Source organism: Diceros bicornis, chromosome 31, assembly GCF_020826845.1.
Source record: "Diceros bicornis minor isolate mBicDic1 chromosome 31, mDicBic1.mat.cur, whole genome shotgun sequence".
NCBI lineage: Eukaryota > Metazoa > Chordata > Mammalia > Perissodactyla > Rhinocerotidae > Diceros > Diceros bicornis.
The window spans coordinates 18,220,296-18,234,347 of record NC_080770.1 but is presented as its reverse complement, the minus strand read 5'-3'; the positions used below and the strand labels follow the sequence as shown (position 1 = coordinate 18,234,347).

At 34.5% G+C, this 14,052-nt stretch overlaps 1 protein-coding gene across 1 annotated transcript; it reads right to left on the bottom strand.

Moving 5' to 3' along the window:
* Window positions 1-555: 555 nt before the first annotated feature.
* Window positions 556-1,497, bottom strand: LOC131395649 (olfactory receptor 8K3-like). Its single transcript, XM_058527502.1, has one exon. The coding sequence runs from the start codon at window positions 1,495-1,497 to the stop codon at window positions 556-558; it is 942 nt and encodes a 313-aa protein (XP_058383485.1).
* Window positions 1,498-14,052: the final 12,555 nt, after the last annotated feature.

Sequence of the window (14,052 nt, the reverse complement as noted above, 5' to 3'; positions counted from 1 at the left end):
CACACAGCGTACCCACTCTCTCCATCCGTTCTTATGTGTCCTAACCCGTTCTACTGTACTACAAAATTTACTTCATTGTTATGTTTATATTTCATCTCTTCCCCTGAAAGAATACAAAGATTTTTACTGTTCTGCTCACTAACGTATTTATAGCACTTATAAGTGTAACTGGCACGTAGAAGATGTTACCTTTTTTTGTGTGTGTGAGGAGGACTAGCCCCAGCTAACATCTGGTGCCAATCCTCCCCTTTTTTCTTGAGGAAGAGTGGTCCTGAGCTAACATCCATGCCCATCTTCCTCTACTTTATATGCGACACCACCACAGCATGGCTTAACCAAGTGGTGCGTTGGTGTGTACCCGGGATCCGAACCTGCAAACCCCAGGCCGCCGGAGCTGAGCGTGCACACTTAACCACTTGCGCCACCGGGCCGGCCCCAGAAGACATTATCTTAATATATGATGGACTTATTTGTGTTTGCTTTACATCTGAAGGAACACACAACAAAGCTTAAAGTTATAACCTGATTTATAGGAATCATATGCGACAGTGAACCTTAAGAAAAGTTATTGCATAGTTTTTTCCACATGCTCTGTATAGCATATTTTACATCTTTATTCCTCAAGCTATAGATCAAGGGATTCAACATTGGGATAACGAGAGTGTAAAATGTGGAAGCCACTTTATCAGTGTCAAAGGAATGACAAGACTTGGGCTGCACATACATAAATATTAGAGTGCCATAGAACACTGCGACCACTGTTAGGTGGGAACCACAGGTAGAAAAAGCCTTATACCTGCCCTCAGCAGAGTTCATCCTGAGAATGGCTATAAGGATGAGCAGGTAAGACACAAGAACTACCAGAAGGGAGAAAATCAAATTAAAAGCTGATAAAATCAGAATAATCAATTCAGTTACATGTGTGTTTGAGCAGCACAAAGACAATAAGGGAAGACTGTCACAGTAGAAATGTCTGATGACATTATAACCACAGAAGGATAAATTAAAAATCTTTGTGGTGACTAGAAGAGAAACAAATGTGCTGTAGAGATAGGGGATTGCCACTAGCATCTGACACACCCTTTGGGACATGATGACTGTGTAGAGCAGAGGGTTACAGATGGCCACATAGCGGTCACAGGACATTGCTGACAGAATAAAAAGTTCACTAATAATGAACATGATGAAGAAAGCCAGCTGTGTGGCACAAAAATAATAGGAGATCGTATTTTGATCCACAACAAAACTTACTAACATTTTGGGTCCCACGGTTGTTGAATACCCAAGATCAGTAAAAGCCAAGTGTCTGAGGAAGAAGTACATGGGTGTTTGTAGCCTGGAGTCCATCTTGGTGAGGATGACCATGCCCAAGTTGCCCACCACTGAGATGACATAGATGATGAGGAAGAGCCCAAATAATGGAGCCCGCAGCTCAGAGCGGTCTGTGATTCCCATGAGAATGAATTCATTCAGCACTGTTCGATTGTGTTTTTCCATCCAGGTTCATCAGAAAACCTATTCTGGATAGAGACACCAGCATAGTCAATAGTTTTCATGAGCTAAAATCTGGTGGCTTTTCAGTATACAAAGCTGGTATAAATAAATCCAAACTGACAATTTAGGCTCCATTAAAATAATCTACTCCTGGAAATGAAACATACATGTTTAAAAATAGAAACAGAGATAGAGATAGAGGTGGAGATAGAGATTTTTAGTTTTCCATTGGGGAAGATTAGTCTCCCAAAGGACACTTGATAATGTTGTGAGGCATTTTGGTTGTCACAGCTGGAGATGGGTAAGGTAAAAAAAAGATGTTACTGGCACCTAATTGTTAGAGTCCAGTCAGTTTGCTAATTATCCTACTATATTACACAGCACCCCACAAGACAGAGTTACAATCCAAAATGTCAATAGGGCCAAGGTCAGCAAACTCTGATGTATGTATAGATATAGATATAGACATAGATAGATATAAATGTCAACAAAGAAAGCAAAAATGAAAAAAATGATATAAACTGTTAAGTGGTAGTTTTAGAGGCGATAAAATTTTCTTTCATCTTTTATATAATGACAATCACATAATTACATTTTCAAAATTAGAATCACATAATATATCATAATAAATATGTTTATTACATCACAAAATTTTAAAATCCAAATTCCAATTATGTGTGGAAATATTTAGAAGTCCCTGCTATAAAGCATATTCATGTGAAAGCCCTTATGCCTACAGATGGTACAGGATGAAATCAGTATGTTGACTGATATTGGACAGAAGTGTAAAAATAAGAAAATTCTGACAGATTATAGCAGATTATTTTTCTTTACATAGGAGAACATCTCATGAAATATACATAGGTTGATATAGTCACTGCTATCCCTATATTTTTGTTCTATACAAAGGAGTACTTTGGGCAAATGGTGTAAGTTATTATAATCTCTTTATTCACAGCAAAATAAACCGTCTCTTGCAGGGTTGTTGAGAAGATAAGTGAAAATTATATGTTTCAGTGTGTTTATGATACCTGGAAAGATCTCTCAATATCGAGTACATAGGATTCTTTGTGTGTGTGTGTTGTAATTTCTGAGTGGAGACAGTGTGTTACATGAAATGGATTATTTTACATATGTACATATAAACTCTTCTTGTGTGACTTAGCTTCTTTGTCAGGGGTATGATGATGAATAGATGGAGCAGTGTGTTATCCAGGTAACTGTCCCCTGTGGCCCCCCACCATGACCCAGCTCCATGACTACACTTTGACTATTAATGTGCTCGTCTTTTGGATACTTTATCTTCTATCTTACTTAAGATATTTAATATATATTTACCTTAAAACTAACATATTTCCAGGGCTCTGGAAGCCCAGCCAGAGGCAGTGCCCCTTCACAGAGATTCAGCACTAAACTGGTGACTGAAGGGCTAAGGTTTGGAACTTACCCTCTTGGAGAAGTGCTGTTAGAATAGCTGGGATGCCTAGGTAATAGCTCCTGCCACTTCATCTACAGGCTGTCACAGGAAGTGAAGAGTCATGCCCCTTCTCCCTGGCTACTTTGGATTTCGCTGACACAAAGGATGTCCTCTCTCTGGTGCTGGGCAGGTTCTAGGAACTTGCATTTTTCCTGCATTAACTTGATGAACAGCTGTCAACATATTAGGGGAAAAAATTGCCTAGAAATTTTGGGGCATTTGAACATCAGTTGCACAGGTTTCACTTCTTAACTTTGTCGTAAACAAGTACTTGGTTTTATCAAAATAATTCCAATAAAATACTTTAAAGCAAATAAAAAACTAACATATTTCCTCTTCCCAGGTGCATTTTTACTGTAACTGATGTATACTAAGTTGTTTGTAACACTTAAGATATATTCTCTCATGGATGAACCTAGGATAGTATGAGGAAATAAGCAAATTGGGCAAAAGTGAGTGACTGGAATTGGTTTTATATAATAAAGTTTTACATAAAAATTCTTTGGGTAAAGTGATTTTCTACTTTAAAAAAAGTAGGTTTAAAAGCACTATATTACAGAACAGGATACTGGAAGATAAAATGCACAGACTACAAGTTCTGGGATGATGACATTTTAAGTCTATCTGCACCTTAAGCCCACAAAGAACCTCACTACACATTTAATTTAATGTGAAACATACATCAGTATAACGAAATAAAGATATATGTGAATATCCCTAATAAACCACCAAGTTTAAAACATAACAGAGTAGAATGAGGACAGCAGGCTAATGTAAAAGAATTAGTGTTATAAAAAATTGTGAGCATAAATGTTTCCTTAAATTAATAAATAAGTAAATAGATAGATAGATAGATAGATAGATAGATAGATAGATAGATAGATAGATAGAAAGAATTGATCCTGATCACAAGGAAAAGAGCAGTGTCAGGAGCCTTTGACTGAGCTCTAGGAAAGCAAATAGAAAAATACAGCATTTATAACATTGTATTATTAAGGTGTTTACAGGAAATCCACACTTTCTCACATAAATCATTGCTTATAAGATTGTGAGTTTCTGATATCCTACCCTGTCCCTGTGTACTTTCTTTTCTCTTGTCAGAAAAACTGAACTACTGTTAGGAAAAAATATTTTAAATGAACGGAATAAGAAGCAATATAAATCTTGTTTCGGGGCGATGAAAAGCTGAAGAAAACAGATCTCAGTGGCAAGTGTTGATTTCCTGTAAGATGAGGGAGGATGGAAGGGCTTTCTCTCACCAGCTTCGGGGTCTATGGAAAGCATCAAATTACCTTTCATTGTCTCCTATCTGTGTTATCAGACTATTATTTTTTTAATCTATACTCTTTGAGAAAATTACACCAGCTTTCTGTCAGCTTTCTATTGGAACCTGAACATGCTGTTCATTGTACTATTACCATAAGATTGGGTATTTGAAAGTCTCCCAGCCTCCAAATATTGCTTTTCACACCTCAGTGTAAGGTGGAAATTTCCTTTTCATTCATCAAGAGATCAGAAAAAAATTCACATTTATACACTGAATTAAATATATATTAATTATTACAATATTTTTGAGAAGGGAATAAGAAAAGCCTTGTGTCATTAAATGACTAGGGATTTGGAAGGACATCAGACTAGAAACTGAACTCCTGCAACTTCATAATTCTGCCATATCTATATTTTTTTCTATTCCTGACTCTTTAGTTAGGCTTTATTGTCTCTTGATTTTGACCTCTATAGTTCATGTGATTAAGTATTTGTATAAATGTAAATATTACATTTGCAATATAGCATTAAAATTTCAAATATTCTTAATAACATTTCTGAAAATATTTTAATAATCTGAAGAGAAAGGAGAGTGGTCTTATTCCACTGATGCATTATCATGGCGGAATGCACACAGAAGTGAATCAGAAATCCTAATATTTCATTATGCTTTGCCATAGAATAAAAGTGTCCTTGCAAATGTCACCTAAACTATTCAGATATTGGTAAAATATGGCACCACATGAAATAGTCTGTTTACCTGTAATGACACCTCTGTCTTGGCTCCCACATGTGTCTCGTGACATGACACTGTGAGAATAATTTATGGATTCTCTTTCACCCTCTGTGACAATCCCTGAGGAGATGCCAAGCAATTCCATGATTGTCCCTGAAGCATTTGAAAGATTAACAGAACGTAAGGGGGTAATGTGTGCTTATTAATAGTCTAGAACAATTCATGTTTATAAGCAAGTGAGTTAGATTTATTTGTTTGTTTGTGTATTGCATTTCTACCTTTTTACTCTTCATTAACGTAATTCTTTCCCCACTATCACGATTAAGTTTATGTCCATGTGGCTAGGCTTGGTGTCAGTTGTTTGGTCAAACATCAGTTTAGACATTGCTGTGAGGATATTTTTTAGATGTGATTAACATTTAAATCAGTAGATTTTGAGTACATTCAACTACCTTCCTTAATGTGGGTGGGCCTCATCCAATCAGTTGAAGTCCTTAAAGAGCAAAAACTAAGATCCTCAAAGCAAAAGGAATTGTGACTCCAGACTGTAATATAGAAATTCTACCTTATTTTCCCACCTTTGCACTCACGACATTAGCATCAACGATTGTAGTGCCAGCTTCCCACAAATTTCTGCCTTGTCAGCCCCGACAATCATGAGCCAATGCCTTCAAATACCATCTCACTCTCTTGCTCTCTCTCTCTTATTAATATGTTTTCTCTATAAAATAAGCTTGTTGGTATTCCTTTAGTTCTACAATGATCTCCTCAAATAGATGACATGTTGGCGATGTATTTAAACACTGTCCTATTGCATTATTTAAAATATAAATGAACTAAACTAATAAAGTATTTCGTATATAAGACGTTTGTTTCCCTCTCTCTCTCTTTTTATTTTATTATTTTTTTTTATTGTTCTTTTTCTTTCTTTCTTGCGGAACATCGGGAGAGGAATTAGTTTCTCCTCTTTCTCATTCTATAATGAATCATCATCACCTGTCTGTTTAGGACATCTGTTCTTTATATTTTCCTTTATTACATTTCAATGTTTCTTGTTTTTCCATCATGTCCCACATCCACTCCAATTCTTCTTGTCCACATTCACACACATCCTGAGGTGCTTGATATATGCCCATAAGATCAATCTATTCTGCAAAAAATATAATATTTTGATTACATATGGTTTACTGTGTTATTTTGATATAAACTGTATTGTTGAATTTGATTCGCTTTAATTATTTGTGATGAAGCTGTGTTGTGACTTTTTTTTGTTTCTTTATTACAGTAATAATATATTAAAATGTCACGGGTCTGTACTTTATTTATAGATATTTTGTTGTCTGTAACCTCAGCTACCACCAACCCTACAATGAACAGTGCAATGGCAAGCCTTGTGTTGGCCATGTTAATATGTTGTGGACAAATTCTCTGTGAGATACGTATCAAATATCTGCTTCTGTGTGTATGTCTACGTGGGTATGGATATTGATACATCTATATTCACATCTAGACATAAACCCACACTATGCACACACACAGTAATGAGATGTCTTGGTAAGAGAAGATATAATACATCAATTAATTTTGTGAAATGGTTCAAATGGGTTGTACCAATCTATTCTTCCCCCAGCAAATACGTGAGGTTTCCTGCATCTTCACTTCTATGACAGGAGCGTAAAGTATGTTCTCACTTGTTAATTGAGTATTATTATAAGATGTGTGTTTCTATTGTGACTTTTGCCCTTGGTTTTGGTTTGATTTCCTGGCGTGTTTAGTAATTAAACAAAATACTTTATTAAGGTATCATTGAAAACAATAAGCTGCACACAGGGGCCGCCCCGTGGCATAGCGATTAAGTGCGCATGCTCGCTGCTGGCGGCCTGCGTTCGGATCCTGGGCGCACACCAATGCACTGCTTGTCAGGCCGTGCTCCGGCGGCATCCCATTTAAAGTGGAGGAAGATCAGCACAGATGTTAGCTCAGGGCCAGTCTTCTTCAGCAAAAAAAGAGGAGGATTGGCATGGATGTTAGCTCAGGGCTGATCTTCCTCACAAGAAAAAAAAAATAATAATAATCTGCACACATATAAAATCTACAATTTGATTAGTTTTGACATACGTATGCATTGAAGAACAATTAAAATGATCATGATAATGAAAATATCTGTACCCCTGAAGTTTCTGCGTGTCTTCGTAATACTTCCGTTCTACTCCTTCTTGCTCCCACTGTCCCAGGCAGCCTTCGGTTTACTTTTTTAACTTTTTTTTTTTTGAGTAATTACAGATTTACTGGAAATTACCAAAAAAAACCCACAGAGAGTTCCTGTGTCCCACTTAGATTCCTCAAGTGGTAATTAATGTCATAAATACAGTACATCAATGCAGTATAATATAATGACTATGAAATTAACATTGGTACAATCCACTGACTGTTCAAATCTCACCAGTTTCCCACGCACTCATTTGCGTGTTTGTGTATATATAGTTCTATGCAATTTCAGTGTATGTGTACCTATGTAACCACCTCAACAGTCAACAACAGACCTGTTCCACCACCACAAAGGTCACCTATGCCTTTCCTTTGTAGCTACACTCCTTTCCATTCTCTGATTCCTGTGTGTTTAGTCAACCACTAATCTGTTTTCCAACATTACAATTTTATCTTTTGAAGAATGCTTTATGAAGGAAATACCATTTGTAACCTTCTGCAATAGACTGTTTTCACTCAACTTAATTCTCTTGAGGTCCATCCATGCTTTTGCGGGTATCAGTTGTTCGTTACTTTGTTATTGCTGTGTAGTATTTGATGATGTTGATGATACAGTATATTCAACCATTTCCCAGTGAAAGACATTTGGGTTGTTTCTAGTTTTCAATTATCACAAATAAATCCTCTATAAATATTTTTGTAGAGGTGATTCTCTGAGCAAGTGTTTTCATTTCCCTAGGGTAAGTACCCAAGAGTGTGATTGGCAGGTTGTTTTAATCCTGATGCCGTCCAACTGATCAATGTTTACCTTTATAGACTGTGCGTTTGATGCCAAGTCTACAAACTCTTCACCAGCTCTACATCCCAGATATAGATTTTCCCCTATTTTCTTGCCTAAATGTTTTATAGTTTTACATTTGATTTCTAGTTTGAGTTATTTTAATTAGTTTAAGTTATATCAGGTTTAGACCAACATTATTTTTTGTTTGTTTTTCCTGTGGACGTCCGGTTACTCCAGAACCATTTTTAAAAAGGCTAGCCTTCTTTTATTGAGTTACGATGGTACCATCATGAGTTTATCAAACTCTTCAAAGGTCTGTTTCCGGGGTGTCAATCTGTTCTGTTGATTTATGTTTCAACTTCTCCACCTACACCACACAGTCGTGGTTACTGTAGCTATATAGTAAGTCTTAACATGGAGTAGAGTATTTCCTTCCATATTATTCTACATTTTCAAATGCGTTTTAGCTTGCTAGATCCTCGGCCTTTCATCTAAATTTTAGTATAAACTTGGCTATATAAACAAAAAATATTCCTGGGCTTTTAATTGGGTTTGTATTAAACCTATAGATCCTTTTGAGAACAACTGATATCTTTATTATATTTAGTCTTCTAATCTATGAACTCAGTATGTCTACCCATTCATTCAGATTTTTTTTTGATTTCTTTTATCAATATTTTGTGCTTTTCAGCATACAGATCCTGTACATTTTTCCTTAGTTTCTACCTAAGTATTTCATTATCCCTGAGGTGATTTTATTTTTTTTAATATTTTTGTTTATTGAGGTATATATCTGATTGATATTTCTTTGTTGATCTTGTATCCTGTCACCTTGTCACCAAGCTGAACTCCCATGTTTGTTCTAGGTTGTTTTGTTTGTGTGTGTGGAATCCTTGAGATTTTCTATTAGATGCCATGTTACTTACAAATAGGGACAGATTAGTTTCCTCCTTTCTAAGCTGTATGTCTTTATGTCCTTTTCTTGCACTTTCTGGAACTTCTAGCTTGATCTACTTAGTGTAATTATAGACTAGTTTGTATTTTTTTGTAAATGTAATTATAGATTATTTGCCCTTTTTAGTTTAGTGTCTTTTACTCAGCATAATTATTTCAAAAGTCATCCATATTTTTGTGTATGCCACTAATTTGTTACTTTTTACTGCTGAGTTGTATTCACTTGCTTGGAAATCCCAAAATTTGTTTATTCATTCTCAAGTGGATAACCAGTTGTGTTGTTTCTAGTTTTAGGCTATTACAAATAAAGCAGCTACGGACATTTGCTTGTAAGCACATGTAATGTAATGTGGTGTCATTTCTTGAGTAAATACGCGGGAGTGGAATGCCTAAATATTTTGTTGATGCATGTTTAATTTTTGACAGTGATGCTTAAACAAAATGGTTTTTCTAATATTTACACTATTCTCCTTCTCCGTCAGCAGTGTGTGAAAGTGTCAGTTCCTCCACATGCTCATCAGCTAGATGTTCTGATGGACAGCGCCACCTCACTGAGCTTCTCTCCGGCTTTACTGAGGTGCAGTTGACGTATTATATGGTGTAAGTTTAAGGCAAACAATGTGATGACTTGATATGTGTACCTATTGAGAAATGATTACCAAGAGAGGTTAATTAACACCTCCATCACTTCACATAATTATCATTGTTTCATTGTGGAAGGAACATTTAAGATCTACTTTCTTAGCATCTTTCAAATATACAACAGAGTATTGTTAACTATAGTCAACATGCATTGAGATTTTCAACCCAATCATTAATGAATAATGACGTCGAGCAACATTTTATGTTTTCGCCATCCTCCTATGTTATTTGGTGAAGTGATTTATAAATGTTTTGCCCCTTTTGGGTTTTTTTTTTTTAATTATTTAGTTTTGAGAACTCTATATATATTGTGGAATCAATTACTTGAATATACCGTCTCCCAAAATATAACTTGGTTTTACACACTGTTAGAGAGTCTTTTGAAGATCAAGAGATCTAAATTTTGATGTTGTCAAATGTATCAAATTTTTATTTTATCAGACAGATTTGCTTTTGGTGTTGTTTCTAAGAAATTTTTGCATAACCATGTCACAAAGATTTTCTGTTTTCTCCTAAAATTTTTAGACTTTTAGGTATTACATCTACAACTGTGATCCATTGCTTGTGAGTCTTTGAATGGGGTATGGATCAACATTCATTATTTTGCACATGTATATTCAATTATTCCAAGACCATTTGTTGATAAATCTATCTTTCCTCCACTGAATTGCTTTTATTGCCTGTGCTGTTGTGGAAAATTAGCTGTTCGTATATGCATGGGTCTATTTCTGGACAATCGATACTTTTTCATTGATCTATTTGCCAGTTTTTATGACAGTACCACACAGTCTTGATAATTGTAGCTTTGAAATACAACTGGAAATTGATTAATGTCTTCTTAGTATGTACAGTGCAAGGTTTTTCTTTTGATTCAGCTATTCTAGGTCTTTCACATTTCTTTATATGTTTTTGTTTTAGTTGCTCTACTTGTATGAAGATAAATACCTACTTGGATTTTGATTGGAGTTGCACTGATACATTTGAGGAAATCTGCTCTCTAGACAGTATTGAATATTTAAGGAAATAAACATGGTATGTCTTTCATTTATTTAGATTTTTTTTTAGTTTCTTTTACCAGTATTTCCTAAGTTTTAGAGTACAGGATTCCATATACTTATTCAGATTTATCTTTAAGTATTTTGTGAAACAGATATTTTAAAATTTCATTTCTAATTATTCACTGGTAGTATGTGGAAATATACATTATTGTGTATATTGATCTTTCATTCTGAAACTGTGTTAAGTTCACTTGTTGTTCTCCTAATGTTTTATGGATCCTATTAGATTTTCTATATCTATATGTATAGATATTTCTATATCTATATCTATATTTCTATACGTCATCTACCAACAAAAACAGTTTCACTTTTGCCTTTCCAATTTGGATGGTCTCTATTCCTTTTTTTTCCCTTGCCCTATAGAGTTGGAGACAACCTTGAGTACAATGTTGAATAGAATTAAAAAGATCAATCCTACTTGCCTTGTTCCTGATCTTGATGGAACTGTATGTCATCTTTTATTGTTGTGTATGATGTTAGCTGTAGATTTTTCATCAATGTCGTATATCGGTTTTAGGAAGAATACTTTTAATACTAATTTGGTCAAAGTTTTTATCTTTAATCGAAACTGGAACTTTAAAACGTTTTTCTGCATCTATTGAGATGTCAGATAGTTTTTATTTTTTAGTTTCTTAACGTGATGAATGACATGAATTGAATTTAATTGCAAAACCAACCATACATTTCTGGGTTAAACCAATCGTACATTATTGTTTCTAAATATTGCTAAATTCAATTTGCTAAAATTTTCTTTAGAATTTTTGTATGTATGTTCATGACTGACATTGCTCTGTTGCTTTCTTTTCTTATAGCGGCTTTGTCTGCTTTTGATATCAGGGGAAAGCTCTTCTCATAAAGAAAGTTGGGAAATACACGTCCTCTTTAGTTTTCTGAAAGAATATGTAGAAAACTTGTTGCTTCGTTTTTCCTAAATAGAGTTCCTAGTCAAGGAAATCTAGGTTTGACTAAGCCATGTGGACTTGATTTTGGGGTGGAGGGGAGTTATTTATAATGCAAATTTTCTATTTGAGATCCTCTTCATTCTTGAACTTTTTCTACAGTGTTTCTTAGTGTCCATATACATGACTATATATATATATATATATACACGTCCCTTCTTATCTTCTTATCATCCTGACTTAAAACACAGATTGTTTTTTTACTCACAATCTTAGTGTAAGTAAAATTTCTTTTGCATTTTTCTTATCCTAATTATTATTGACTTTTTAAAACCCTTTTTGTATTATACATTAAATTTTATTGATCTTAAAAATATTCCATCAAAAATTTCAGTTAGTATTGATTCCTAATTTTTTTATTTTTAATTTTTATGGAAACTATAAAACTTTCCGAAATAACATATGTCTACTTAGTAATGAAAAAGAGAGTAACTTTTAAAATGAGTGAAATATGTTACCAACATTTATAAATCTCAATACATTTTGTTGTCTTTTTGGTTCATCATTTGAGGGACTACTAAAAAGAACGTGAAGACTTATTTTAGTAGTGGGATATTGGGTCATGTTTAGTCAGTTTATTTTTTCAAACCCAGATATAAGAGATTTTTACCTTCTTCTATTATGAAAGTCATAATTATTCACTGAATATATTTTGAGGATAACAAGTAAGAAAAATATTAGACATTTTAATATCAACAGCCACCAATAACTAATATTAACATTTCATTGTATCTCTGTCCAACATACATTTTCTAGGAAACAAAAACAGTTTCTTATATGTATATATGCATAGTTCATACTTATGTATATATTTTTCCTTAATCACTAAAATATCAACTGTATGAGCTTTTTAGAAATATTTATGCCCACATTCAATATGCATATAATTTTTAAAATTTCAATGATGTAATTTTATTCAAATTTGATTGACTACACAGAAAATTTTCTTCGTTGATGGTGGACAAAGAAACAGTACAGTCCCTCTATGACATAAATAAAGTCCCATGAATGTTAAAAATACCAAAAATAAACAAACAAACAAAAAACCATGGAGGAATTTAGAGAGGGTGAGGAGGACATTTGTTCAGAAGACATACATGTACATAAATTGCTACATATCATACTACACTTTTACTAGAAATATAGCAGAGATCAAATCATGAGATTATTTAATTTTTCTTCCTACAAGAGGAATTATCAAAACAATGCTGTCAAAAAATGGATCTTAATGAAAATATAATACACATCCACGTGAATCAAATTAGAAGAAAGTTAGAAGCATAAAAGACAGGCAACAAACCTAACTCATCACGTAGTAGACTCCCTATGCAAAGTTATAAAAATATTTAGAGCTTAACTTTTAAACAAGAATTATTCTCAATTTTCAGGAAAATGGGAAAAGTAATATCCGTTATACAAAAATAGGCATTTAAGACTCAAGATCAGGGCCAACCCCAATGACCTAGTGGCTAAGTTTGGTGCACACTGCTTGGGTGGCCCAGGTTTGGTTCTCAGGTGCAGAACTATGCCACTCATCTATCAGTGGCCATGCTGTGGTGGAGACTCACGTGAAAATAAAAAAGAGGAAGTTAGACAACAGATGTTAGTTGAAGGCTATTCTCCTTCAGCAAAAAAGGAAAAAAAAAAAGAATCAAGATCAAGCTGGTAAAAAAAAAAATTGTAAAAAACTGCAGCTTCCATGGGAGACCTCAAGAAATTTATCATAACTGATATATCCACTATTCTAGACAAAAGGACTGATTTAGACAAAATTAGATGCAGTGCAGACTTTCCGAGTTGCTGAAATGCCAAGTGTGTTGAGTTAATAAACTCTCTATGTGAAAGACTCTCTTCGCTCATATGTGACACAATGGCACCAATGAGAAAAGAACAGGACTCTAAGCCCCCTACATGGAATGGGGGCATTTGAGGAAATTCAGATGACTCTTGACTTCAAGTCATTGCAGTACAATGAGCCTCCTGAAAACCACAATCAAGTTTGATCTTAACACACCACATAGAAGAGTATGAAGGCTAAAACAGAAGAAATATGCTTTCACAAACACACACATACATGCACAAAACCACCTAGACACTTGAAAGTTTATTCCAAACGTTGAGAATAACACACGAGTCATTTTAACTTCACTAATGTACCTACTATTCTTCCTCACTTCCACACAGCATACCCACTCTCCTTGCCTACTCTTCTGATCTGTAGTCCCCAACCTATTCTACTGTACTATAAAATTTACTTCATTGTTATGTTTATATTTCATCTCTCGCCCTCAAAGAACGCAGATTTTAATGTTTTGTTCACTAATGTATTTACAGCATTTAGAAGTGTGACTTGCACGTAAAAGGCAATCTCTAAATATATGGTGAAGTTATTTATGTTTGCTTTTTCCTCTTAAGGCACATAGAACAAGGCTTAAAGTCGTAACCTAATTTACAGGAATCACACTGGGCAATGAACT

What these genes read in the sequence shown, in the direction of transcription:
- LOC131395649 (XM_058527502.1), bottom strand. Translation starts at nt 1,497, where the DNA reads ATGGAAAAACACAATCGAACAGTGCTGAATGAATTCATTCTCATGGGA.